The sequence below is a fragment of the Chiloscyllium punctatum genome, chromosome 10 (assembly GCF_047496795.1).
Source record: "Chiloscyllium punctatum isolate Juve2018m chromosome 10, sChiPun1.3, whole genome shotgun sequence".
In the NCBI taxonomy this organism is placed as follows: Eukaryota; Metazoa; Chordata; class Chondrichthyes; order Orectolobiformes; family Hemiscylliidae; genus Chiloscyllium; species Chiloscyllium punctatum.
Window position 1 is genome coordinate 62,922,466 of NC_092748.1, and position 26,088 is coordinate 62,948,553.

The window sequence follows — 26,088 nt, forward strand, 5'->3', positions numbered from 1 at the left end:
CAATGATTCATTATGCAATTTAAAATGTTAACATCTGAAAATGCTTTTTGATTTATAAAGATAAGCTTCATTTTATTTTCTGATTGGATTGGACTTTGCGGTCCCATTATGACTACCACATGTAAAAACAACACGCACAGTAGATCAATGTGGTTGCATCAACAATATGTTATGCATTGTAGTTGGCTTATGGTAATATAATAATTTTCTGGTATATTGAAAACTTAAAGTAAAATATTGAACAAGCAATGTCATGACAAATCTATGCAATTTGTAGTTCTGAATTCCATCAGTGGTGTAATAAATTTCCTAAGTTACTTTCTCCATGAGAGTGCTTGACAATGATAAATGATTTCTGCTATCCCTTGCGCACTGTTAAATGACTTCTCTTCTGCTAACCTATCTTTCTTTATCTACCCTTCTGCTTCCATACAAGAGGGACCAATCAAGCTGTTCTGTAGGTTTCTTTATGCTCTATTGGTGCATTACACTGTGTCTTGTCTTTCAAGCAGTGATACTTATTGAGAGTGGTACTTTCAGTGCATTTTATTTCACAAAATTAGAACACACCAAGTGGTTTATCTGAGTGTAATGTCGCATAGTTTTTGTATGCCCAGTAAATTTTGCCTACTTGAAATTAATCATAAATTCCGTAACTGCCCTCTTTGGTATTTTTATTAAAGATTCCAGGAGTTAATATAATTGGTTGAATCACACATGCATTGAAAAATACAATGTTTTTGTTGCTGTTATTAAGTACTGAGATGAATCAGTTCATGTATTTGTGTTAATGATCAGGCTGGGTGGCTGCGACATTCCATTTTCATAGTGTTCTCATTTGCAGACTCGAAATATATTGGGTATTTTCTTTTTTTATATTAGAAAATCTGAATTTGCACTGAAAGATTCTATGTTTTAGACTATTTCTCTTGTTTGTCTTCGTCTATGCATGCTTCAAGTAGAAACTTTTGATTTTAATAAAGTTAGCATGTGTGTTCCATTTGACTGTGTTCATTGTTAATTATGAAGTTAGATGACATACCGGGAGTCTGAGCACTCTAGACCATTTTATTTCAACTTGAGTTGTGAATTTAATTTAGAGAAATTGCAACTTGATCTTGCACTTGCATGCTTCTGATTTTGAATAATGCATTGAATAATTTGTTGATTTCTGAGTAGTTTTGATATTGCCACTGTCTATGCGATAACTCTGCATATTAAGCAAGACGGTTTTACCACTTTGGTCATTCAGTAACATTTAGTCAGTGGCAAAAAAGGCCAACAAAACCTTTTGGAATAATTTGATTTGCTCTTAGCCTGGAGTCCAAATCTGTCTGAAAAGAATTAATATTCAACCTGATTTGCACTGCTATATGTCAGTGTCCACGTTGTTTCCCCCAGAATCAGTAAGGAAAACAATAAAGAGAAATTTGCTATTTGACTATACTACCTGTCTTTGGGCTCACTAATGGAGCCTCTGAAAGTCCGACCATCAATAATGTGCACTTGTCCTGAAGTCCAATTTTTTTTTAAAAAAAAGTAGTAATAATCAAATAATTTGCGGTAATTAGGTTCTTAGACAATGCAGACTTGTACATTTTGTAGTTGCATGAGAATGGCTTGTAATTACTGATCACAACAGCAGTAAACATTTGGTCAAAATTTAACTTGGTATATTATAGATGGCTTAAGTGATGATGATTAATGCCAAACAAGCTTCTTTTTATGCAGCTGTGAAGATCAAGAAACCAATCAAAACGAAATTCCGTATGCCAGTCTTTAACTGGGTGGCACTGAAGCCCAATCAGATCAATGGCACTGTCTTCAATGACATTGATGATGAGAGAATTCTTGAGGTACATCTTTAGTTTAATATTTTTGTATAAGAATATGTATGAATTTGAAACTTATTTAAAATCATGACTGCTGATTTTATTTTCCACTGATTTCCATAACTTGAGCACAACATTTGCCTGCATGAATGAATTTTACTTTACAGGAACTGAACGTGGATGAATTTGAAGAAATATTTAAAACAAAAGCCCAAGGGCCAGCCATGGATGTAGTCTCTAATAGACAAAAGGTGATTCAAAGGGGGTCGAACAAAGTAACGTTGCTGGATCCCAACAGAGCCAAGAACCTTGCCATCACGTTGCGAAAGGCAGGAAAAACCACTGATGAAATATGCAGAGCTATCCAGATGTGAGTAATTGAAGTTTCTTCAGCAAAGAAAATCTTGCTCATCCACATTTTCAGCCTTTGTCTTGAGAGGAGATTATTTAGATTTTCTTCATTTCACTTCTCTACTATAATATTTTCACTATGAATGCTTGTTGTAAAGGAACCTGTAGGAGAGCATAAACGTAATATGAAGGAATTTTCCATAAAGTTCTGTCATGATATTGTTCACTCAAAACTAGGGCCTCAAATCTAAACAAGGAAACTGAAAGGGTAAGGGGCAAGTTGGTGTGGTGAATTGTGAAAGGTATGACTTTGGACAGGTGACAACTAGTATCTAAAGAATTAATACATGATTTATAACAAAAAATGTCCTGTATGGCACAAGAACCCAACCGGAAAAGTGATTCAACCCGTGACTAACGAAGGAAGTCAAGGATAGTACAAGGAAAAAGTGAGGAGTGCAGATGCTGGAGATAAGAGTTGAAAAGTGTGACGCATCCGAGCAGCAGGAGAGTCGATGTTTCAGGCAAAAGCCCTTCCTCGGCCCTTCACCTTCCTAATGAAGGGCTTATGCCCGAAATGTCAACCCTCCTGCTCCTCCGATTCTGCCTGACCTGCTGTGCTTTTCCAGCACCACACTTTTTTCGACAAAAATGGGATAAACTCGAGGGGAACAGTAACAAAGTTGCTGGAAAAAAAAGCCTGAGGATTGGGCGAATTTCTGAAATCAGCAAATGAGGACTAAGTAGTTGACAACAGTAGGGAGAATAGAAAATGAATGTAAGCTTGCATTGTGAACATACGAACATACGAACAGATGAAAGATTTTCTATAGGAATGTAAAAAGGAAATGTTAACAAAAAGGTAAATGTGGATATTTTACAGGCAGAGACATGAGAATTTATGATGAGAAATAAGGAAATAGAATATAAGTCAATTACTAGTAAAAATGTAATATCAGAGAAATAAGCAGGGATGCAAGTTGACAACTACCTGGTGATCTATTTTCCAGATTGTTGAAAGATGTGGCTATAAAAATAGTGCAAGTATTGGTGGTCATCTTTCAAAATTCCATGGACTTTGGAGTAGTATCTGCAGATTAAAAGTTTGCAGATTTAACACCACGACCTAAGAAAGGGGGCAGGGTGAAAGCATAGAACTACAAACCTGATCAACTCTTTCAGTGATCCAACAAGTTTATTCAGTAAAGAGATGTGGGAAAGAAAACACCCTAACAAGGAATCAGTGTCCTTATAACAGGACAGATGAGAGAGAAATTTAAAATTGGACAGAATCTGTCAGTAGTATGTTCAAACTTAACAAGAAGTAAATAAAAGTGACTTTTTAATGATGATAGCATGATATGTTATTTACCCTTCTGTATTAGAAGTATTCTTTTTCTGAAAGAAAATATGCACTTATCCTAATTTGTGTTGGAACTTTTTTTATTTCTATTAGGTTTGACTTGAAAACATTACCTGTAGACTTTGTTGAGTGCCTAATGAGGTTCTTGCCAACAGAAAATGAAGTTAAGGTTCTCAGACAGTATGAAAGAGAGAGAAAACCATTGGAGAATCTAACAGATGAAGACCGGTTTATGGTGCAGTTCAGTAAGGTTGAAAGACTGATGCAGAGAATGACCATTATGGCTTTCATTGGAAACTTTACAGAGAGCGTTCAGATGCTGACACCGGTAAGTACTTGACTCCATGATAGTCTAAAGTTTAATTGGCTGCAAGATTTATTGCTGCTCCCACGTTTCTCTTTGAATTCATCCTTGTCCCTCCTGGTCTCATCTAATCCATTTGACCACTCGCATTTTCTCAACACGATCACAACCACGCTGCTAGTTATGCAATTCCCCATCTTGGTAATCGTACTGGCTAATATTGTAAATTGTCTGTTCTTTGGTGTGTTCTCTAACATCCTTTTTCTGCAATCACCTTTTGAGAAAGAAAAAACACAGCTATCACATCTATACTTTTAAAACTACCAACTCTATCTCCAAGCTTCCAAAGGCTTTGGAGAAGAAAGGAAGTCTCAGTGTTTCCCAAATTAATGTTTTTTTTGTTCAGGACAGTTGTATGTTTGAACCTCTACAGTCATGTATCCTATTGGTATGGCAGTTTAGTTATGACTGGCGCCTGGAGGAAATAGATGAATGGGCTACTTGAGGGGTCTGTCTTGGCCTTAAACTCTAACCTTAAACCAGTTTCTGAGGTTTATTTATGCTTAGATCTACCTAGATCAGTTGTTAGTTTTAAATCGGAGGTAAATAAATTTTTGTTAGACAAAGGTATTAAAGGATATGGGTCCAAGGTAGGTATATGGAGTTAGGTCACAGATCAGCCATGATCTCATTGAATAGCTCAAGGTTGGAACATCACCTTATTTTATCAAGATTGCTCTCTTGACTGAACCATCATATGCAAACAGCACCTGTTCAAGACTGCCAAAAAACATTAAAACAACAATAAACAACCGCAACCACAGCAGGAAACTGGCCAATACCTTACAGGATTACAGGCCAAAATCCTGAGGACTTTTCATGTACTCAACTGCGGAATACGACACACTAGAATAATATCAAACTACCCACATCAAACTATTTATATGCAACTTAACTAAGTTAAGTGCATCATCACAGATACTCTTCACCTAAATTACCTTCCCTGATACTCCATAGTGAACAATTTTGCATTCTGGCCTTGAAAATGGCAAATGTAACGTGCAAGCTACTGGAGAAACTCTACTCCAACCTAGGTCTGGCCTTTTTCAACCACCTCCTGACCCCACTAGCACTTCATATTTCCTCATGTTAAACCCACCATAACAAGGAGTACCGTCTTAGGACCTATGACAGGAGGTATTTCAGGAGAAAATATCTGCCAAAAACTACATTCTCTTTATCGAACCTGCTGCTTGTCCCATGGTGATAGTGGACATTTTCAAAACCACTTCCAGTCTGGTAGAGGCCTCTGTGCAGCAACCCATCACTAGTAGGATCACCAAAACAATCTGCTGCAGCTTTCATGCAGTCCAGATATTGACTTAACTTGAAAGCGTGCTCAAAGAAATCCTTCTGACGCCAACGAGGCTTTTGCTGACTCTGAAACCATGCAAATACTAAATAAATACTGCTGAAGCTTGAATTGGTCAAGCTGCAAAACATGTGAAAGTGTTGTTTGGGAAAGGGTAGCTCCACTCAAGGACACAGGAAGAAATCTATGCGTGAAGCCCGAGGAAGTGGGTGAGGTCCTTGTAATGAGTACTTCACATTGGTATTCACCACTGTGGAGTGGGACAGGGATGATGGTAAGAATAGGGAGGGGTTAATATTCTAAGGCATGTAAATATTATGAAGGTGGAGGTGTTAAGTGTCTTGAAAAAGTTTAAGGTGGATAGATCGCCAGGGCCTGATGGGATCTAAACCAGGATCCTGAAGGAGGCAAGGGAAGAGATTGCTGGGGCCTTAACAGAGATCTTTTTATCCTCTTTAGCCATAGGCAAGGACCCAGAAGATTGGCAAATAGCCAATGTTGCCCATTCGTTTAAGAAGGGAAACTGTAAGTCAGTGAGACTTACGTCAGTGATGGGGACATTATTGGAGAAGACTTTTAGAGACAGGATGTATTTGCATGTGGTAAAGAATGGACTTATTTGGGATGTCAGTATGGCTTTATGCAGGGGAGGTCCTGTCTCTCAAATTTGAGTTTTTTGAGGAAATAACAAAGATGATTGAGGGTAGGGAGTGGATGTTGTCCACATGGATATTTGACAAGGCCGTTCATGGGAGGCTGTTTCAGAAGATTAAGTCACATGGGATTCATGGTGAATTAGCAAGTAGGATACTAAATTAGCTTGATCAGTACAGAGAGGTGGTTGTGGAGGAATGACTGCAGATATGTGATCAGTGGTGTTCCCCAAAGAACAGTGCTGAGACCTTTGTTGTTGATAATATATATAAATGACTCGGATGAAATGTAGGTGGGCTGATTAGTAAGTTTGTAGACAACACAAAAATTGGTGAAGTTGTGGCTAGTGAGGAAGGTTATTGGAATACAGCAGGATATAGATCAGTTGGAAATACATATGGACAGACAGGAAGTATAAGGGATATACACCATGTGCAGGCAGATGGAATTAGTTTAGAATGGCATCATGGTTGACGTAGACATGGTAGACCAAAGAATCTCTTCCTGTACTATACTGTTCTAGGTTCTGTGTTTTTTCACTGAAGTGAATGTTGTAATGTAATTGGAAGGCATAACAAATGAGACTAATTCTGTCATGAGCAAGTACCAACATACATCTTTGGATGGCAAACGGGAAAGGGTACCTGATCAGATATCATGGCTCAGGCCAAATGATTTGGTACAAATTGAATTTCTGACTTTTCTGTTCTGTATTACTTAATTTTCTTGCTGTAAACAGCAACTTTGCTAAAGTGAACTTCTCTATGTAAAGCTTGCTAAATATCAGAATTATTAAGAATGCAGCTCATTTTCTAAACAGTTAATCATTAGCCTTCTTTCTTTCTGCTTTAGCAACTCCATGCTATAATAGCTGCATCTGTATCAATAAAAGCATCTCAAAAATTGAAGAAGATTCTGGAGGTAAGTTGCAATTATCTTAATGTCTGACAGCATAAAAATACATAGAACATAAATAAAACAACAGTATTCTTGCAACTGGGGTTACTTTCAAATTATTCTTGTAAAAGTTATGCATTAAAATCTGCAAGGTATATATCCGTATTAAACAGATCTGCCTTGGTGTTGCTAATCATGAGGCAAAAGTGAGGACTGCAGATGCTTGAAACCAGCGTTTAGATCAGAGTGGTGCTGGAAAAGCACAGCAGGTCAGGCAGCATCCGAGGAGCAGGAAAATCGACCTTTATTCCTGATGAAGGACTTTTGCCTGAAACGTCGATTTTCCTGCTCCTCGGATGCTGCCTGACCTGCTGTGCTTTTCCAGGACCACTCTGATCTAAACGTTGCTAACGATGAGTTTGGAAATTACACTGAGTAAGAGTGTCATTGTGAAAGTGAGATGGGGGATAAAGTTTAGGGAAGTAAGTGCAGGACTTGAAGGAAATGCATGCCATTTCTAAGACATTTAATGCATAAAATGACACATTTGGTTTGCTTTTATCATATTCCACCACATCATGCTTCAGAATTCTAACCGTTCCTCTCTTGACTTTCCACTCGCTGAGGTGGTAAGAATAACAGCAACATCATGAGCTAATTAAGCAAGAGTCCAATACTCAGATTCTAGCCATTGAACCGTCCTCTCGCCTCAGATGGTGGAATGACTTTCTTACTGTCAGGTGGCAAAAAGTTTATCTGCATGTAATTGCATTTCATTAATTACACAACTGACTGGAATTAGCTTCCCCTTCCCCAATTAATCTCTGCCCATTTGAAATATCCAACTTGTCAGAAACTCCACCACACAAACCAAGTGTGCATCTCTTGACTTTGCTCTTTGGCATCCGTGCAGTCTTCCACGGTCTCCATCATCAAAGGAGGTGTATGTGTTGGCTGAGGAGGAGATGCAGGAGGAAGAGGAAAGTTCTGAGGAGGAAGATGAATGTTAGCATCCTCAGATGAATCCGAATTGAACCTTTGGGAGGAATCCATGGCAATGCTCCTGAGTCTGGAGGCCAGCAACTAACTTATTGCCACCTGGCTGGATGACTAAGTCAAATTAAGACATCTCTTGTTTCTGATCATTTCATTTATATGGTTGGCCATCAACGCTGTGCTTGCTGTGTGCAACATTACTCAGGGATTAAGTTGTTCTTCAACTTGATTGATCTGTGCAATAAAATGTTGAATTTTCTTTCTGGAATTCCTTCATCTGTGAAAGCTGCAGTGCGAGAACAAACCTTGCCTTGGATTAAATTTAGTGCGGATACAGCTGTGATACAGTAAGAACTTCCACAACCCTGCAGTCCTGGATGTTTGTGCTAAAATGCTCCTTGTGTAAAAGAATCACATTGGGGAATTCACTGTCATGTAACTATCACCGGCTTGTGCCACATCCTGAGACTACTCCTTATTTGCCTTGCACTTTATAGCTGCACTGCTGTAGAATGCAATGAGCTTTCATTGTACCCTTGCCTCGAGTATCTTTACTGACACTGCTTCTGCTAGTCTGGGCTGAGGTTTTGAGCTGTTCCCTCCACTTGGCTCCATAATTATGAAACATTGACCTTTGATATGGTTATTGCCCACCTTGCAACCTTAAATATTTAGCGTCACGTTAACTCCAGACAGACCTTTCCCTCCTGGAGCCAATAGATACATGTCAGATTTTGCCAACACTCTTAAAGTGCATGTATAGGGTTTAGAAATGGGACAACCAAGGTTCCGATATCTCCCATGACCTTAAATCACCTTCCATGTGCCGGAGGTACATTTGTTGCACACAAACTCCAGTTCCTAATTTCCTAATCCTCCAATTTACAGACACATGGCTGCTAGATGGATGAGGTGAACTCTTGATATCCACTTTGTTGATTATTAAAGAGATTTGAAAGTGCATGATTGAAATGTATCACATCATTTCATTGACTTGAAGATGCTTTACATCTTTCAGTTCAAGTACCTTCTTCGGATTCTGTTAAAACAATAAGACTACAACAAACATTGAAATGGTACAAGTGAATATATACTCAGAGTCATAGAAATGTACAGCACAGAAACTTTGGTCAGCATGGATGAGTTGGACCAGATATCCAAACCTAATCTAGTCCCATTTGCCAGCACCTGGCCCATATCCCTTTAAAGTCTTCGTATCCATATACCCATCCAGATGCCTTTTAAATGTTGTAATTGTATCAGCCTCCACCACTTCCTTTAGCAGCTCATTCCATACATGCATATGGAATTATAGAAATAAATGGACAACCGTGATAATGATGTGCCCTTAGAAGGGTTCCCTCCTCCTCTACCCACTCCATCCCCTAAAATTCGCACCATGTCTAGTGGGGGGATACTTCCCCAGTGGAGGTAGTGGAGCTGCTGACTGGTACATAATGTTGAATTTGAAGACATCAGCAGGCATACTCCAGTCTGCTAGGAGTGTCTTATACAGGTGTAGTGGCACCCTTTTTGACCTTAATCCCTGGAGGCAGTGAGGTCACTGGCTGAAGGGCTGTGGAGGGGTAGGGCAATTCTGCAGTATCCTGAGCAGTCTGTGGAGTTTGCACATTTCCCCCCATATCTGTATTGGTTTCCTCCCACAGTCCAAAAATGTGCAGGCTAGGTGGATTAGTCATGCTAAATTGCCCATAATGTCCAGGGATTTGTAGATTAGGTGGATTAGCCATGCGAAATGTGGGGTTACAGGGACAGGATGGGGAGCTTATTCTGGGTGAGATGCTTTTTGGAGGGTAAGTGTGGACCTGTTGGGCCAAATGGCCTGTTTGTGCACTGTAAGGACTCTTTGAAAAGAAACTTCTGGTGTTCTTACTCTCGGTATGCTGGCACCACCCAGTCTCCTTGCAAAGAAGGAGCACCTGAAATACGGTCAAGCTGCCTTGCTTCCTGATGAAGGGCTTTTGCCCAAACTGTCAATTCTCCTGCTCCTCGGATGCTGCCTGACCTGCTGTGCTTTTCCAGCACCACACTCTCTACTCTCATCTCCAGCATCTGTAGTCCTTCCTTTCGCCTTTGTTTCCCCCAATGCCTTTCCATTGATGCTATGCACTCATGGCTAGTGGAATGGAGAGCAGGTCTGAGCATATTTCAGAAGCCATTGAGTGTTCTGCTATACCTGAACCTTCAAAATAGCTACCAGCGTTTCCATGGAGACAACCATAGACTCGCATGCTGGAGACATCACAGTAGACAGAAGATGGACGGAATCCACCTTTTTGTTTTGGTGCATTGAGGACCTCTGGCATGCTGTCTATCTCTCTAGGTTGACCATTTGACTTATGGGAGAAACTGAGGACTGCAGATGCTGGAGATCAGAGCTGAAAATGTGTCGCTGGAAAAGCGCAGCAGGTCAGGCAGCATCCAAGGAGCCCTTCTTCAGGGGGCTCATGCCCGAAACGTTGATTCTCTAGCTCCTTGGATGCTGCCTGACCTGCTGCGCTTTTCTAGCAACACATTTTCAGCATTTGACTTATGGCCAAATACAAAGGCACATTTTTTTGCATGGGGCAGCACAGGTGCCTGGTCTCTGGCAGTCCTTTACGAGTCCGAGATCTTGGGCATTTCTTCCTCATCCATCTGCAGACATGTATCAGTTTTCGTCACATTGTGTCTAGATTGAGTACCTGACAAGTTGACTGTCACTGTGCTTGTTGAGCGTGTAGGTGAGTAACTTTGGTGTAACCCCTGAAGATTCACAGGCTTCCTCCTCAGAGATGGTGCTGGTGCAGAAGACTCGGGTCGTGACCTATGCACTGAACCTGGGTGCTCAATGATGCTCATGCCTGAAGAAGAGGAACAATTAATTGGGGAAGATACAGAAAAGTCCTTGCAAACCAAGTTTTGCTTTCATACTGATCTGAGAAGAACAGATTGCAATGTTGTTGACTGACCCATTTGTGCTTCCTCCGACACCAGGTGCACTTGCACACAAAAGCAGGATACAAAAGTAATTTGAGAACGTGCAGAATCATGTGAGTAGGAAGCAGTGTCCAGAAAGGGTTGGTATAGTTGAAAGGATGAAGTGGGTGTGAGCCCTTGAGTACACATCATGCATGTCCTGCCGGGGCCTGCAAGCTGTAACTGTTTGGGTGATTCTTGTGCAGTGGCACAATGAGATTGGGTGCCCCTGTGATGAAGTAGCAGAGAAAAGGATAAGCCTGATGGAGTGGAGGACATCATTCATATTCTTGTAGGACTGCTTACCCAACCCTTTGCATGAGCCACTGGCACTTCTCACACTCTGTTCTACTCCCAGGCTCGATGGGTTAGCTTCTTCATATCATCCCATGAGAATGGGATGGACACTGTCGTCTTCCAGACAGAGAACCTGGGAGCCAACATTTTTATCTTGGCCTATTGTTCTGGGCTCTTGGAGCCAATCACCACAGGCTCCTTGAAAGCTCCTGATTTACAATGAGGTAAAAACAATGACTGCAGATGCTGGAAACCTGAAGCGTGGAGGCTCTCTGCCTTTATTCCTGATGAAGGGCTTTTGGCTGAAACGTCGATTTCGCTGCTCCTTGGATGCTGCCTGAACTGCTGTGCTCTTCCAGCACCACTAATCCAGAACCTGACTTACAATGAGCCAGGCGATGTTCAACAGACCTTTCTATGTCGTGGGAATGGGAAGGTGAGTGAGAACTTCTGGCTGACTTATCTATGTGTGATTCTCCAACTAACTCAGGCAACATCTTTCTTACTTAGATAGTGAGCATGTAATCATGTCCCACCAGGTATTGGTGAATGTGATGATATATACAACACCACAGTTTCACTTTAAATATCTCGGCCACAGTCATTTCTGGTTACAAAGCATTCCTACTGGACTTGAAATATTAACCCTCTTTCTTTCTCTGCAGATGCTGCCACAGCTGCTCTCTTTCTCCAGCAATTTCTATTTTTACTTCAGATCTCTAGCATGGCAGCATTTTTCTTTAATATTAGTTGTTACCAAAGCCACTTCCCCTCCACTTCTTCAGTAAAGAAGTTACAAGTAGATACCAATCATTACCCTTTGCATAAAACAAACTATTCCGTAAGGAGCGTTTGTGCAATGATTTAAAAGCATATGGTCACTTTTAACGTCATTCCACCTTTGTAGCTGAACATCAATGCCTGCCAAGGCCAGACTACTCAGGAAAGTTATGCGGGATCATGTAATAATATATATTAAAAGACTTGCCTTTAAGTACATTTTAGATGTATTCAACAAGCTGTTAGGGTTTATATTGACTCAAAATTTTCACAGCTAACATAAGTTTTGCCACTGTCAACTATTTCACTGATTCTCATCCCCACTTTCGAAATTGTTCATGCGAGTTAGCGGAAGTTCCAATGTCAAGAGAAATTCACGAGAGATGGTGTAGGAGTGCCAGTAGTCACCAAGTGACAGAATGATTGATTTGTATTTCGTTGGAAGTGAATTTAAATCCTACATTGAGGCAGTGCTAAAATCACTATTATATCTTACATAATTAAGAAGGAAGTTTCAGCATCTGAAAATATCCTGTGTTAAAAGATTGGATGAATTTGGACAGGTAAGGCCAATAACAATAGTGTAGCAGCTGTGAAGTTAGTGTTAAAATTCTGAAACATTAATATAAACCTGTTTGTCATGACCTGAATATAGAATGGTGGTTATTGCCAGGTGTGCAGAAATGTTAATTCTTCACAATAATATCACCAGCAAGTCATTGCAATAAATCAAAGTTTCCTACTTGTCCAGATCTGTCAGATTGATAACTTAATTCTTCTGTCCTTCTGTAGATAATATTGGCTCTAGGCAACTACATGAACAGCAGTAAGAGGGGAGCAGTATATGGATTTAAACTGCAGAGTTTAGACCTGGTAAGAGACTTATATTATAAATTAATGATTTTAAAACTTAAAGATGAAAATGTTTTCAAACTTTAATGGCTTGTAAGATTAATCAATATATTAAATGATTTAAGCATAACTATTTCATTTATTATTTTCTTTTGGCAGCTTTTAGACACAAAATCAACAGATCGCAAGCAGACCTTGTTACATTATATTGCAAATGTTATCAAGGAGAAGTATCCTGATGTATCCCTCTTCTACAATGAGCTCCACTATGTGGAGAAAGCAGCTGCAGGTACTGAGGAATGTTTCTGTTAAATTATGTGCTCTCTTGCTTTCTACAGATGTGTAGGTAGTAAAATGAATTGTTCCCAGAACTTCACCAACAGAGGTTTTGAACTAGCCTTTTGAATGTGCAAAAGAGAAGACAGAGCTAGCTATATCCTGACAGTTGGGATTCTTTTTTTTTCCTTCCCCTTCCTTAGGAAGGAATTTGTTTGGCTATTACTTCATTTTGATCACAAGATCATTCGCTGCCTGGGAAGACATGGAAATTTACATTGTGTCTCTTGCATTATAACGCAATGACAGCCCCAAAAATAGACAATATTGTATAAGTCAGAATATTTCAATTCTTAATATTGACGACGAATTGTATTGTTGTGACATAAAGAGACAAAACAAAACTGCAGATGCTGGAATCCAAGGTAGACCAGCAGGAGGCTGGAAGAACACAGCAAGCCAGGCAGCATCTGGAAGTGGAGAAGTCAACATTTTGGATGTAACCCTTCAGGACTGGAATCCTGAAGATGGGTTACACCCAAAACATTGACTTCTCCACCTCCTGATGCTTGCTGTGACATAGAGATGGCATGCTTATTGCATGACAAGGAAATATTCTTGAAGTCAGTTTTCTTGTTGATTTTACAAACTACTTTTCTCCAAGTGCATTTCAGATTTTGTTTTAGAATGAACAAGAAGACAAAAATTAGACCTAAAAGAGACAAGGTTAAATTTGGAGAAAAATCATTTAAAAATCTTTTCACTTGGAATTTTATCAAAAATATTTGTTTTGAGAAAGCTTATTTTTTTGTTGGTAGGGAAAATGGACTAATATCTTGGATGTTCCACAAAATTTTGAAGTTATTTTTATTTGTAGCTTTAAGTGCTTTTGATCCAAGCATCATCATTTGTAACCGATATATATTTATCAACATTTGATTCAATGAATAACATTTTAAGCCATTGTTGCAGTGTTGATTCTGACTCATTTTGGTGTTTTAACTAGTGTCCCTTGAGAATGTCTTACTGGATGTTAAAGAGCTCCAAAGAGGCATGGACCTCACAAAGCGAGAGTATACGATGCATGAGCATAACGTTGTGCTAAAAGAATTTCTTAATGCCAATGAAGGAAAACTGAAAAAATTGCAGGAGGATGCAAAAATATCACAGGCAAGAATTTTTTACTATAGTTATATACGTATAAACATGTTAGCCATTAACAGTTCAACTTTCTGATGCCTGATGACAAAGTTGTGTGATTAAAATATCCTATGCTGCCTCGAGTACCCACTTAAGCTGAAACTTTTTAATAACTCTCATACAATATGAATCTAAATGTTATCTTTTATACAGTGTGGATCTAAATCCTGTTTTCCTTAATTTGAATAAAACTGGAGTACAACTCAGAAAAATCCTTCTCTCCATTCAATGATGGCACTTGAGTCTCATAATCATGAGCATTAATGTGCAACACCCAGCACGTCAGACCAATTAACTTTTTGTGATATGATTTATTGCTCTCAATGCCACTCACTGAACATCTTTGAGTACTTGTCATGTTGCCAGTATCTTTTCCTGTTGTTATCTCTAATATTTCCCAGTGAGGAGCTACTGCCTAGGAATTTAAGGTTATAGCACCTAGTTCTTCATCCATTGATTTAAATGATTGAAATCAAGGGCTGCCTTTTCATTTCGAGACAGTGCTATCCAAAAATGGCCATTTGAGGAATAAGCCCAAACATCCCTTTCAAAGAATTTAGTCATCTAACAGCAACAGTGATTGTAACAGTAGCAAAATAAAGAATTGCTATAAAGTTAAGCTGTCTTATACAATAAGTACTGAAGCTCAGAATGGCAACTTTTACTCTTGCCTAAAGCAATCCTGGTACAGGTAACAGTACACTATCGCTATTGCCACCTCATTAGCCATGGGTGGATTGAGATTCCAGCTTTTGTACCCAGAGCGTTATTGTTTTATTGTCCCATGTTAATGATCTCTTGTAATTGGGATGATAGCTAACATGGCAACCACTTAAGGGTAAAGTGCAATCTTGTCCCTTTACCTGCTGAAGCAGCATCTTTTTTCACCTCAGTAACCACACTAGGGGCAAGACTTCTGTTATCTCTGCAAGATTAAGCCCCTATTTAAGTTACTCAAGTCCCTAACTAAGGTTAAGTTATGAGGAAAGACTATACAAATTAGGTTTGTTTTCTCTCGAGGTGATGTGATCAAAGTGTTCAAGATGTTACCATGAAATGACAGGTTAGATAAAGGTAAACTATTTCCACCTGGTTGGGAATTCTAGAACTAGAGCACACTGCTCTTGAACAGTCTGGTGTAACTTTCAAGTAACACACACACTTGGAACTCTCTTCCACAAATGGCAGTGGATATAGATCAGTTGTTAATTTTAACTCTGAGATAGTTTTTTTTTCTAAGCAAAGGGAATAAGACCAAAGGAAGGTATATGGAGTTATACCACAGATCAGCCATGATCTCATTGAATGGTGGAACAGGCTCAAGGGGCTGAATGGCTTCCTCCTGTCCCTATGTACTTTTCAAGCTGCTTCATCTCACATTGTTTCTGTGGTATACTCAGCATCATAAGATAAGAGTGACTGCTGTTGAAATCAAGGCAACGTTTCAATAGATGTGGTATCAAGTTTTTCTCAAAAGCTACAGTCATTTGGGAACAATCTCCACTGGGTGTTTTGGTAAGGGGGGCGGGGAGCTGCTAGTTGGAGTCATAATTAATAAAAGTGAATATGACCGTGATTGTTGGAAGTCAATCATCTTAGTCCCAGACATCTCTGCAGATGTTCCTCAGTATAGTGTCCTTGTCCCAACTATCTTCAGTTGCTTCATCAATGACCTTCCATCCCAGAAGTAAGGATGTGCACAATGTTCAACACTACTTATAGTTCCTCAGATACTGAAGCAGTTTGTTTCCACGTGCAACAATACCTGGGCAACATCCAAGCTTGGGCTGATAATTTGGAAGTAACATTCACACTATATAAGTGGGAAACTAACCATCGCCCATGACATGCACAGACATTACTACAGGTGAATCCCCATTATCAACAACTTGGGAATTACCACTGATCAGAAACTGAGCTGGAGTAGACATGTAAATACTGTGGCTACAAGAGATGTTCAGAGGCTGGAATTCAATGGTGAGTAACTTGCCTGTCTCCCCAGTGACTGTCCACCACAAACAAAATACAAGTCATGGGTGTGCTGGTATACTGTCCACTTGCTTGGATAGGTATAACAGTCTACATGATTAAATCCTCTCTGTCACCTTCAATGTTCATTCCATTCACCTCCGCAGGGAGGCAGCAGGGTGTACCATTTGTACAATGCACTGCAGGAACATCCCAAGTCTCTTCCAACACACCACCACCTTGTGAAATCTTCCACCACGTGAAATCTTCCACCACCAGAAAGGAACATACACAGCACATGGACACCAGCACTTTCAACTTCACTGAGTGATATACCATCCTGACTTGGAACTGTATCTACCTTCCTGGATCAAAATGCTAGAACACCCTCCTGACAGCACTGGGTGTGCCTACACCCAGTTTCAATGAAATGTTTTTAACTGGCTACCACTGACTGCACAGGAAGGCACTTAAAACAATAGCTCAAACACACCCTTGTCTTGAAACTGTAAACTCTTTTATAAACACCAGATGGCTCTGTGCAATGAAGGGTACCTCTATTTAGATAAGGTTTTGTTTCATGCGATTAACTGTATCCAAGTAATCTGGAGACGTTTCCTGGTTATTGTCTTTTAATACAGTCCCTGTTGCAATGTTTAAAAAGAGAGAGAGCTCATTGCTTGTGTAACCTTATTTATAAGATGGATTTAAATCTAGATGGTTTGTACTTATTAATTCTGGAAATATTTTCAATAAATGTCGAAAAATCAGTCATTAGGGCGGCACTGTGGCTCAGTGGTTAGCACTGTTGCCTCACAGCACCAGGGTCCCAGGTTCGATTCCAGCCTCGGGCGACTCTATGTGGAGTTTGCACATTCTCCCCGTGTCTGCATGGGTTTCCTCCAGGTTCTCTGGTTTCCTCCCACAATCCAAAGATGTGCCGGTCAGGTGAATTGGCCATACTAAATTGCTTAATTTAGGTGCATTAGTCAGAGGGAAAAGGGTTTGGGTGGGTTACTCTTTGGAGGGTCGGTGTGGACTGGTTGGGCTAAAGGGCCTGTTTCCACACTGTACGTAATCTAATATAAAATATTTGGAAACTGCATCAGGCTGAACCACCATCTGCTTATAAATGGTCTTCTGTAGTGTTTGCTTACTAAAGATGCCTTTAGGATGAACTGATTGCTGTAATTTTACAAGGTAGATTTACCTTAAGAAAGATGGTAAGAACAATCACCATTGTTATGTGTTTTTTTTAAAAAAACAATTAATGCAGAATTCAATGAATTAGGGAAGTATGGGCATTGTTAAATTTTCACTGCCATCTGTAGAAGATTTGCACGTATCTGCGTTATATTTGAGGTTTGAAGTTAAACATTTTGGGGATCTGGGAAATGCATACAAATAAACTATGTAAGAGTGGCTTTAAGGGCAGTTTGCATTCAGATAAATAATGATTTTTTTTCATTTATGTAGTACATTTCATCATATAATCAGTCCCACTGTTTATTTAATAAAGGGCTTGAAGTGTCACCAGTGATCAGAGGCAGACAAAAAATGGCAAACAATTCATACAGATTGAAGTCCAACAAACCAATAAGATAAATGACAATGAACTGGTTTAAGGGTGTTCGAGCAAAAATTGCTGGCCAGCAGAATACAAAAACTTTTCTGACAATTGAATAATGTTACAGAATCCTTAAGATAAAGTTGAAAGGATAGATGAGCCTTTGGGTTACAATTCCAGCTGAAAATTCTGACAATGCAGAATTTTCTGAGTATTCCATTGGAGTTCCGAATCTCTGATCTTCTGAATTGGAGACACAAGTACTACTACGGAGCCAAGGCTGACATCTTAAAATGAGAAATGCATCAAAATGTGAAGAAAATAATAAATAACATCCGTAATTTATGTTACATAATTAAACTAAAAGAAGGATAATGTTTCTAAAGTAATTCTGATATGAACAGAGACTTTGTATTCATTTTACACTACTGCTTGAAGTATAACATATATGTGATCATGACAAAATGTTAGCTTTAATAGAACGGTTTTGTTGTAGATTCTTAGCTTATTTTCCATTTTTATTCCAATCTCTCTACTTCAGATTATTTGAGATGTATTTCTCTGCATGTACAAAAACAGAACTCAGATGGTTTAGAATGGCAGTTGTACAACATATTTAGCTTGGAAGTTTTAAATTTAGAACACATTGGTTTCCAGCTCACTCTCAATAATTCTGCAGTAAAAGACAACTACATATCTGTACTTTAAAAATTCTTAAGGTGAAGTGAATGGGATTAAATGCTTGAAATATTAAATTAGATATATCAGTAAAACGCCATTCATACTTAAATATTTTAACTTTATTCACTATGCACTTTTAGAAGTTTTGCTATTTTAGTTCTAATGTTTCACGTTTTATGTTATATACAGGATGCCTTTGATGAAGTGGTTAAATACTTCGGCGAGAATACAAAGACAACCCCTCCTTCAGTCTTCTTCCCTGTAATTGTGAGATTTGTGAAGTCGTACAGGGTAAGAGCGTTTCATGCGTTCACCATCCCAAATAATCCTGCAAGAATTTATATGAATTGTGGATATGACACTAATATGTTTGTTGTTAAATGATTGCAACCATACTTTCAAACGCATTGTGCCAGTTTTCTAACATTACTGTTTTAACAGTGCTGTGTTTTTATCAATCCTTCCTAGTTTACAGTGAAGGTGATAAAAAGTTATGAATTGATTACCATCAATATAGGTGGCAAGGATTCTGAGGTGGCGTGTCTCAAATAGACCTTAGGGTAAATTAAATCATCTTACTGTCCAACAAATAAAGCTCCACAAGGAGATGCAGTTGCATCATAATATCCCAAATGTAATAAAGAACATGTTTTATTTTTTTTTTATTTCCTGGGCCACTTTGTAATTCTTAATTTGTATATAAACTAGTTATAAGGCTAGGAAGTCTGAGGGCAAATACTTTCAAGTCAAAATCATCTAATGTAACAATGTAATTTAAACTGGAGCATTGATCTTACTGTGAAATGGTATTTATTTACTCTGGGTAGCAAGCAGTGGGGCTGGTGACAGGAGAGAGCAAAATCAACAATTCCAGTTCAAAGATTTCAATAACGCTACTCTGAGGCCAGGGACTATTCAAAGATGTGAATAGTGCAACTACTCAGTCACCCTGTTAGCTGGCGATTAAGATGTGATTGTAGGGAGCAAGATGAAAAAATAGAAATCAAACTGTGGATCTTTTTTTAATAGCAAGCTGATCAGGACAATGAGCTACGGAAGAAACAGGAGCAGGCACTTTTGAATAAAATCCTTGAACAGGAAAGCGCGTTGGAACAGCAGGATGATAAGGTAACGTCATGTTGGCTGAGGCCATGATTCACAATTTGCCCTTATTGCATCATGGGCTGAGGACATCTCTGACCGGGCCAAAATTTGTTACCTTTTCCTTAATGTCCTTGGTGATGGTGGTGGTGCTCCTTCTGATTGAATCACAGCAGTCATGTGGTGTATGAACACACACAATGCTTTTAAAAAGGGGGTTCCGGGATTCTAATACAGTGACTGGGAATAAATAGTGATCTATTTCAAAGTCAAGATAGTATGTAACTTGGAATGGAGCTGGCAAGAAGCCTGTTGTCCTTATCCCCTCAGGTGACAGAGGTCACAGGTTTGGCAAGTGCTGTTCAAAGAACTTTGAGATGCTCCGTGTGTCTTGGATAATACAGAAACTGTTGCCACCCTTACTGGTAGTGGAGGAAGTGAATGTTTAAGGTGTTTGATGGGGTGTCAGTCAAGCACTACTTTGTCTTTGATGGTATAGAGCTTTTTGAGTGCTGTTGGGATGCACTCACCTCAGTAAGTAGAGATTATTCCATTGCACCTCTTGCTCCTGTCCAATGGATAATGAAAAAGGTGTACTAAGTCAGAGGAAGAATCATTCACTCCAGTGTATCTCCCCTCTAACTTGTTCATATAGCATTGGTATACATATGGCAGGTGCAGTTGACCTCCCTCCCTCCCTGTCCTGCCTTCCCCACTACCACCTGAGAGTATCTGTGGTGGAAGATTTGACAATCATAACACTGTCTCAATGAAAAACAATAGTGGATGGACTAACTTGTTGGCAGTGGTTATGCCTGTCATGTCGGGCACGTCACTGAAGTAGATGAAGGTGGTTCCCTGAGGAACTCCAGCAATGTGGTACTGCAGCTGAGATGACTGACCTCCAAAATGACAGCCATCTTCCTTTGTGCTAGGTATGCTTCCACCCACCTAAGAGATCTGTTGTATATCTATCCTAATTAGGATGGTGTCTGAGCTGTGCAACACTAGATAGTGTGCTAAGTGTGAAAACAGGATTTTGTCTCAACAAGGACAGTCACTTTTACTAACACTTGTATTGACAGATGCATCTGCGACCGGTAGATTGATGAGAATTAGGTCAAGTGGATTTATTAGGAAAAAGTGAGGACTGCAATGGTTCAGACCAGAGTTGAAAAGTGTGTTGCTGGAAAAACATGGCAGGCCAGGAAGCATCCGAGGAGCAGGAGAATCGACGTTTCGGGCATAAGCCCTTCTTCAGGATCGATCCTCCTGCTCCTCAGATGCTGCCTGGCCTGCTGTGTTTTTCCAGCACCACACTTTTCAACTCAAGTGGATTTACCCCTTGTGTTGGTTCTCTGACCACCTATTGCAGGTCCAGTCTGGCAGCTTTGTCCACTAAGACGTGGTCAGCATGGTGAAGGATGGTTGCTACCATTGCCATTTTTGGGACTACTAGAGTATATTTTCTGTTCTGGTGCTTTAGAAATGCTGCTCACCAGAGAGGGGAACTGATTGATCAGCTGAGAGAGAGTAGATGACAATCAGCAGGTAGTTTCTTCGCAATCTGTGACCTGGTGCTGTGAGACATCATGGAATCAGGAGTCAGTGGTGATGTAGAAATGGATTGAAAATGGCTACAGGACTGTGAAAGCTAAACAAAACTCAACAAAAATTCAACACAACTTGTTCCATCAAAATAATCTGTCTTTATTAGCAAAGAAACTGCATGCACTGTGGCTGAATTTGGAAACGAGAGTGAGCTGACCAGAGTTCTTAGTCTCCTCCACAAGTTCACACTTACAGAGAGAAAAGCAGGAATCTTTATACTTAAAACTTATCAAATCTATCAATAACTATTACTGGAGGTTAGTCATCCATTAAACCAGTACATTGAATTATCTATGGTCTGTTATTACTTCCAAGGTTTATCATATTGACTTCCCAAACCTTGTGGCACACACATTACCTCGTAATCTCGTCCTTGTTGGGGACTCAGAGGATTTGTGGAATGTCCTTATTTAGGCTTAGTCAGTATCCCAGAATTTATGTGGAGCCAGCTAATCAAACACTGCCTAGCTCTGCTGAGGCTAAAGAATTTATGTGGACTTAGCCTTCGTGAAGTCCGGCTGAAGTTAGCAATGCTTTGACCTTGTTAACTTGTGTTACATCCTGGGATTGGCTAGTGTTCCCATCATGCAACTATCATTCATACAATTCCACAGTGAGGATTTCAAGACATCTGCCTTCTGATTGTGTTCCACCTTTTGGTGATAGAACAGGTCATACTGAGTCATTGTCATACAACCCAGAAGAGACCTTTCAGCACATTTAGTCTGTATCAAGCTTTTTACGCTAATATATGCAGGAATGGTGACAAAGCAGTTGGAGGCATTGACTGTAAATTATGATTCTTTAAGACTGTGTCCAACTGCTATTCAAAGTTTGTGTTTCAAAGACCCCGCTATTAGTGCCAAGGAACTTGGTGACTGAATATAATATTATTTTCTTCATATCCAAGATCCAGGTTGATAACAGGCCACCCTAGTTAACATTCTGGTGTAAAGGAATGGCTAGTAAAGCCATTTTCCGAAGTTACTTAAGAGAGAAGCACATTGCTGTGCATCTGGATTCCTGTATAGTGCAGTGTAAAGATAAGGATGGCAGATTTTCTTTGCTAGATTTCCTTACCTAAACATTTGCAAACAAGATGAATCTTTATTACAGTCTGGTAGATCATGGTCATTTTTAATGATATTTGTTTTTGAATTCTATTTAGTTAATAAACTGAATTAAATTTTCCAGTTCTTCTGATGTGATGTAATCTTATGCCTCTGGGTCATTAATCTAGGTCTCTAGATTACTGTTCAAGCAGCATAGGCTATTCTGCTCGTCCATCTATTAATGTTAAACTTACAAATTCATGTAATATACTGGAAAATCTAGTATATTAGTAAAACTAGTGGAAGCGTCACCCCCATTTTTATGTAGGCTAGTCAGTTGTCATTATCTCAAAAATATTTGTGCATGAATTAGAACAGTTCCTAGCCCTGGAATTTATAGTAATGATTTGATAAATAATTTGACTATCATAAAAAGCTAACAGGAGTTCACTTGAATAGTGTATTAACCAAATAACCAAAAATTCTGATGGCCACCAGCGAATTTATCAGTGGAAGGGATAAAGAGGAAATCCTTCAGTGATTGGAGTTCTACCAGACACAGGAAGAGTTAGGATTGTCGGAAGTCAGTAATAGTTGGAAAGTGTCCTTAGTCCAGCTGCTTGCAACTGCTTCATTAATGATGTTCCTTGATTCTCATGTTAGGAATAGGCTTTAACCTGGATTTCAGAACCTGTCAGATTACAATAGTACCTGCACAACATCCACAATTGGGCTGACAAATAGCAAGTAACATTGCTGCTGTATGTCAGAAAACCCAACCTGTTATTCTTGCTCTCCAGAGGCCCATCGTCTCTGCCTATCACACCATGAATATGATCCAGATTGCCACTGAATTGGATCAGCCCAGTAAATGTTGCGATTGGACACAGGCTCGACTATAACCTGGCGTTGTGTGATTTTTAACTTTGTACTTTGCATCTGGTAGCTTATTTCCTGTTCTTCCACCATTACCGCTACACTCTGCGCCAAGACACAAATCAAGAGTGCCACAGGATATAATGGGAGTAGCTGCAGCGAAAGTGAAGAAACTCAGTACCATCTAAGACAAAGCAGTTTACTTGATTGGTGTCCCTATATCCTAACCTAATGGCATTAAATACTTCTGAATTTTGAAAGACTTTGTAAACTTCAATGTTCTGTAAATAACTGAATGTTAAAAATCTGTCTAAAGAGTGCCTGGACAGAACATTTAGCCATGATGTTAAGACAGCCAGTTTGTTTCTAATGCTGTTGTTTAATTAAATTTCAGTCCCCGTCGCATAAAACCAAGAGACAACAGCAGGAGTTAATTGCAGAGCTGAGGAGGAAACAAGTTAGAGAGCACAGACAGGTCTATGAAGGAAAAGATGGTGCCATTGAGGATATCATTACAGGTAAGGAGAGTCAATCTCGCCATCAAAAATGAGACCAAACTTTACTGAAACTTTTGATTCTCCTCCGTGTTCCTGTGCAAGCAAATACAAGCCCATCTACAGTGATGCAAAACGTAGAAACATAAATTTTCCAGCAAAGTGTACCTGATATCTGCACTTCAGGAAAACATGGTAAATGGCATTATTGTCTTGTGTGTTCGTTTTCCCTTTCTATCCTCATGACTACTTGCCTATCTTGTATCATCCAGGAGGGCAGGAAGATCCGAGCCAGTAGCATTCTCACAATTTGCCAGTGACCCATTTTATTTTGACAGTGGGAGATATCCTTAATGGTAAACGGAGTAAAATTTATATAAGGAAAGAATTTCTTGTGATCAGGAAGTGTTGCACGTTGTGGCCCACATCAAGCTGGATGAATGATGGACAAGACTGTATACCTTTGTATCTGATAGAAATGAGTACACAGCAGATCTAAAACACTTCAATTGGGGTAGGAAGTAACTGATCCAGTGCGAGGACTTCACTAACAGTGCTTGATGCTAGCAGTCAGGAGTCAAGTCAGGAGAAACCCTCCAGGACAATTCTTCAACGATGATTTCATTCCTGTAGTTCCACAGTGATACTAGGAGAAAGTGAAGTCTGCAGGTGCTGTAGATCAGTGCCGAGAGCGTGGAGCTGGAAAAGCACAGCAGGTCAGACAGCATCCAAGGAGCAGGAGAATCGACATTTCAGGCAGGAGACCTTCATCAGTAATGAGTGGTTGATGAAGGGCTCCTGACCTTCAGACTCAGAGGAGGAAAGATTTAACTTGAAATACGCTGAGGTTATTGTGTTCAAGCATGTGTTTAATCTCCTAGCGGAAGTAAATAACTAAAGTGCAAGGGCCCTTGCCTTTGTATCTCAGTGTGCATCTGTCCTAATTGTTGATTGCATTCAGAATTGGTCCAGAATATACACACATGGAGTGCAATCAATTCTTTTGACAAAATGTGTAAAATTTCAGACATCCTTATAAATTGGAGTAATTCTGTAACTGTCAGTATGGGAATAGCTTCACATCACACTCGACTTTAATTTAAAAGTTTCACAAACAAGGAAGGGATGTTCACTGAAGTGAACTTAGCGCTTTAGAATTTCATTGCAGATAGTGGAAAATGGATGACATTGGATAGCTCACTACCAAGTGTCATGATGGAGTTTGATATTGCTTGTTTTACACCATTATTGTCAAAAGTTAATATTATCCCATATACTTTTAACATTTGCTGTATTTCCTTCTTGCAATTAATATCTTAACCTAACACCAGGTAATTTTGTTGTCTTAAATTTTTTAACTGCTTATTTTAATAAATGCATGATGTAATACTGTAATGTTTGCTTTGTTAACTCTTCAAAATGGATGCTAATTCATAACTTGTCAATATGATATTTACAGATTTCATGAATTGATTTTTCTCGATGCTTTTTAACAAAATCTATTTTTGTTTTTAAATATCTGAAGTAGCTGTATCTCAAGTTAGTTGTCAACTAACCATTTACTAGTACATTAGCTTGTTTACTTCTTACTGTTTCCTCTTTGTCTTGTTTGGCTGTTATCTTCCATGCAGTGCTGAAGACCGTGCCCTTTACAGCCCGAACAGCCAAACGTGGCTCTCGGTTCTTCTGTGAATCAGCTTCCTCTGAAGATTCCCATTACTAAAATATTACATTTTAACAACTGAAGGTCTTAAAGGTTGCTTTTTTAAAAAAATAAAATACTTACTCCGTTTCTTTTCTGGCCACATGAAGTACCTCAAAGCATTGGGATGTGTTACATTTTGGGCATTGTTTTGGCTCATTTCCATTAAGGCTGCATGTTTTAAAGTCACTGACTTTTGTTGTGCATTCTGGCTGTTTTCAATGCATTGGTATGGTATTATTGTATTGGCTGTTGTTCTTATACATTACTTCATTGCTACACCATGCTCGAGCTTTTTGTTTTTACTGTAACCCAGCTGATAATGTTAATGAAATGTTTGGTGCTATGAATGGAGATGGTATAATTGCTCTGCATGAAAGTATTATTTGTGGATTTAATCAGTGCATGAATTGGAAAGTATTTTAAAATAATCTTGCTTGCTTGCTTGCGGACTATTCTGACTCGAGTCATTTTAACTACATACATGACTTAAGCTATGGTAATTTCTCAGCATATGCTGTTGTTTTTCTGGCTTATATGTTAACGTGCATTTGCACAATGAATGAATTCAATCAAAATGCTTGCATTGAATGACTTCTAGTCAAAATCAAAACTAAACATGATCATTAAAGCATTTCACCTAATACAGCATGTCCATCTCAAATTTACATTCTATTCTAACTGATTTCTCATTAAAAACCATTTTGGTGATCTTACCAATTTTCAATGATCATTGAATGAAACTCTGTAATGTTACTTTTTACCAATTTTGAAATTATGATGATCTCTGTGTAACTCTGTTGCATAGTGTTATGTCATGTCCTGTCTTGTTGAAGTCAGTCTTCAAAGCAGCTTGTGAATTTGTTTCAACTGAACTGAATTG

At 39.2% G+C, this 26,088-nt stretch overlaps 1 protein-coding gene across 10 annotated transcripts in view; it reads left to right on the forward strand.

Moving 5' to 3' along the window:
• LOC140482230 (formin-like protein 2) overlaps positions 1–26,088 on the forward strand; it is a 266,679-nt gene that overhangs the window by 236,889 nt on the left and 3,702 nt on the right. For 3 of the 10 annotated variants that reach the window (XM_072579343.1, XM_072579349.1, XM_072579342.1), the window contains exons 16-26: positions 437–457; positions 1,732–1,856; positions 2,000–2,202; positions 3,640–3,874; positions 6,729–6,797; positions 12,618–12,698; positions 12,837–12,966; positions 13,960–14,123; positions 18,559–18,660; positions 19,399–19,497; positions 23,404–23,527. In XM_072579343.1, coding sequence (XP_072435444.1) covers positions 437–457; positions 1,732–1,856; positions 2,000–2,202; positions 3,640–3,874; positions 6,729–6,797; positions 12,618–12,698; positions 12,837–12,966; positions 13,960–14,123; positions 18,559–18,660; positions 19,399–19,497; positions 23,404–23,527 — 1,353 coding nt within the window. Of the gene's footprint in view, positions 1–436; positions 458–1,731; positions 1,857–1,999; positions 2,203–3,639; positions 3,875–6,728; positions 6,798–12,617; positions 12,699–12,836; positions 12,967–13,959; positions 14,124–18,558; positions 18,661–19,398; positions 19,498–23,403; positions 23,528–25,134; positions 25,260–26,088 lie in introns of all 10 variants that reach the window. The other 7 variants (XM_072579344.1, XM_072579345.1, XM_072579347.1 and 4 more) reach the window with 4 other exon arrangements.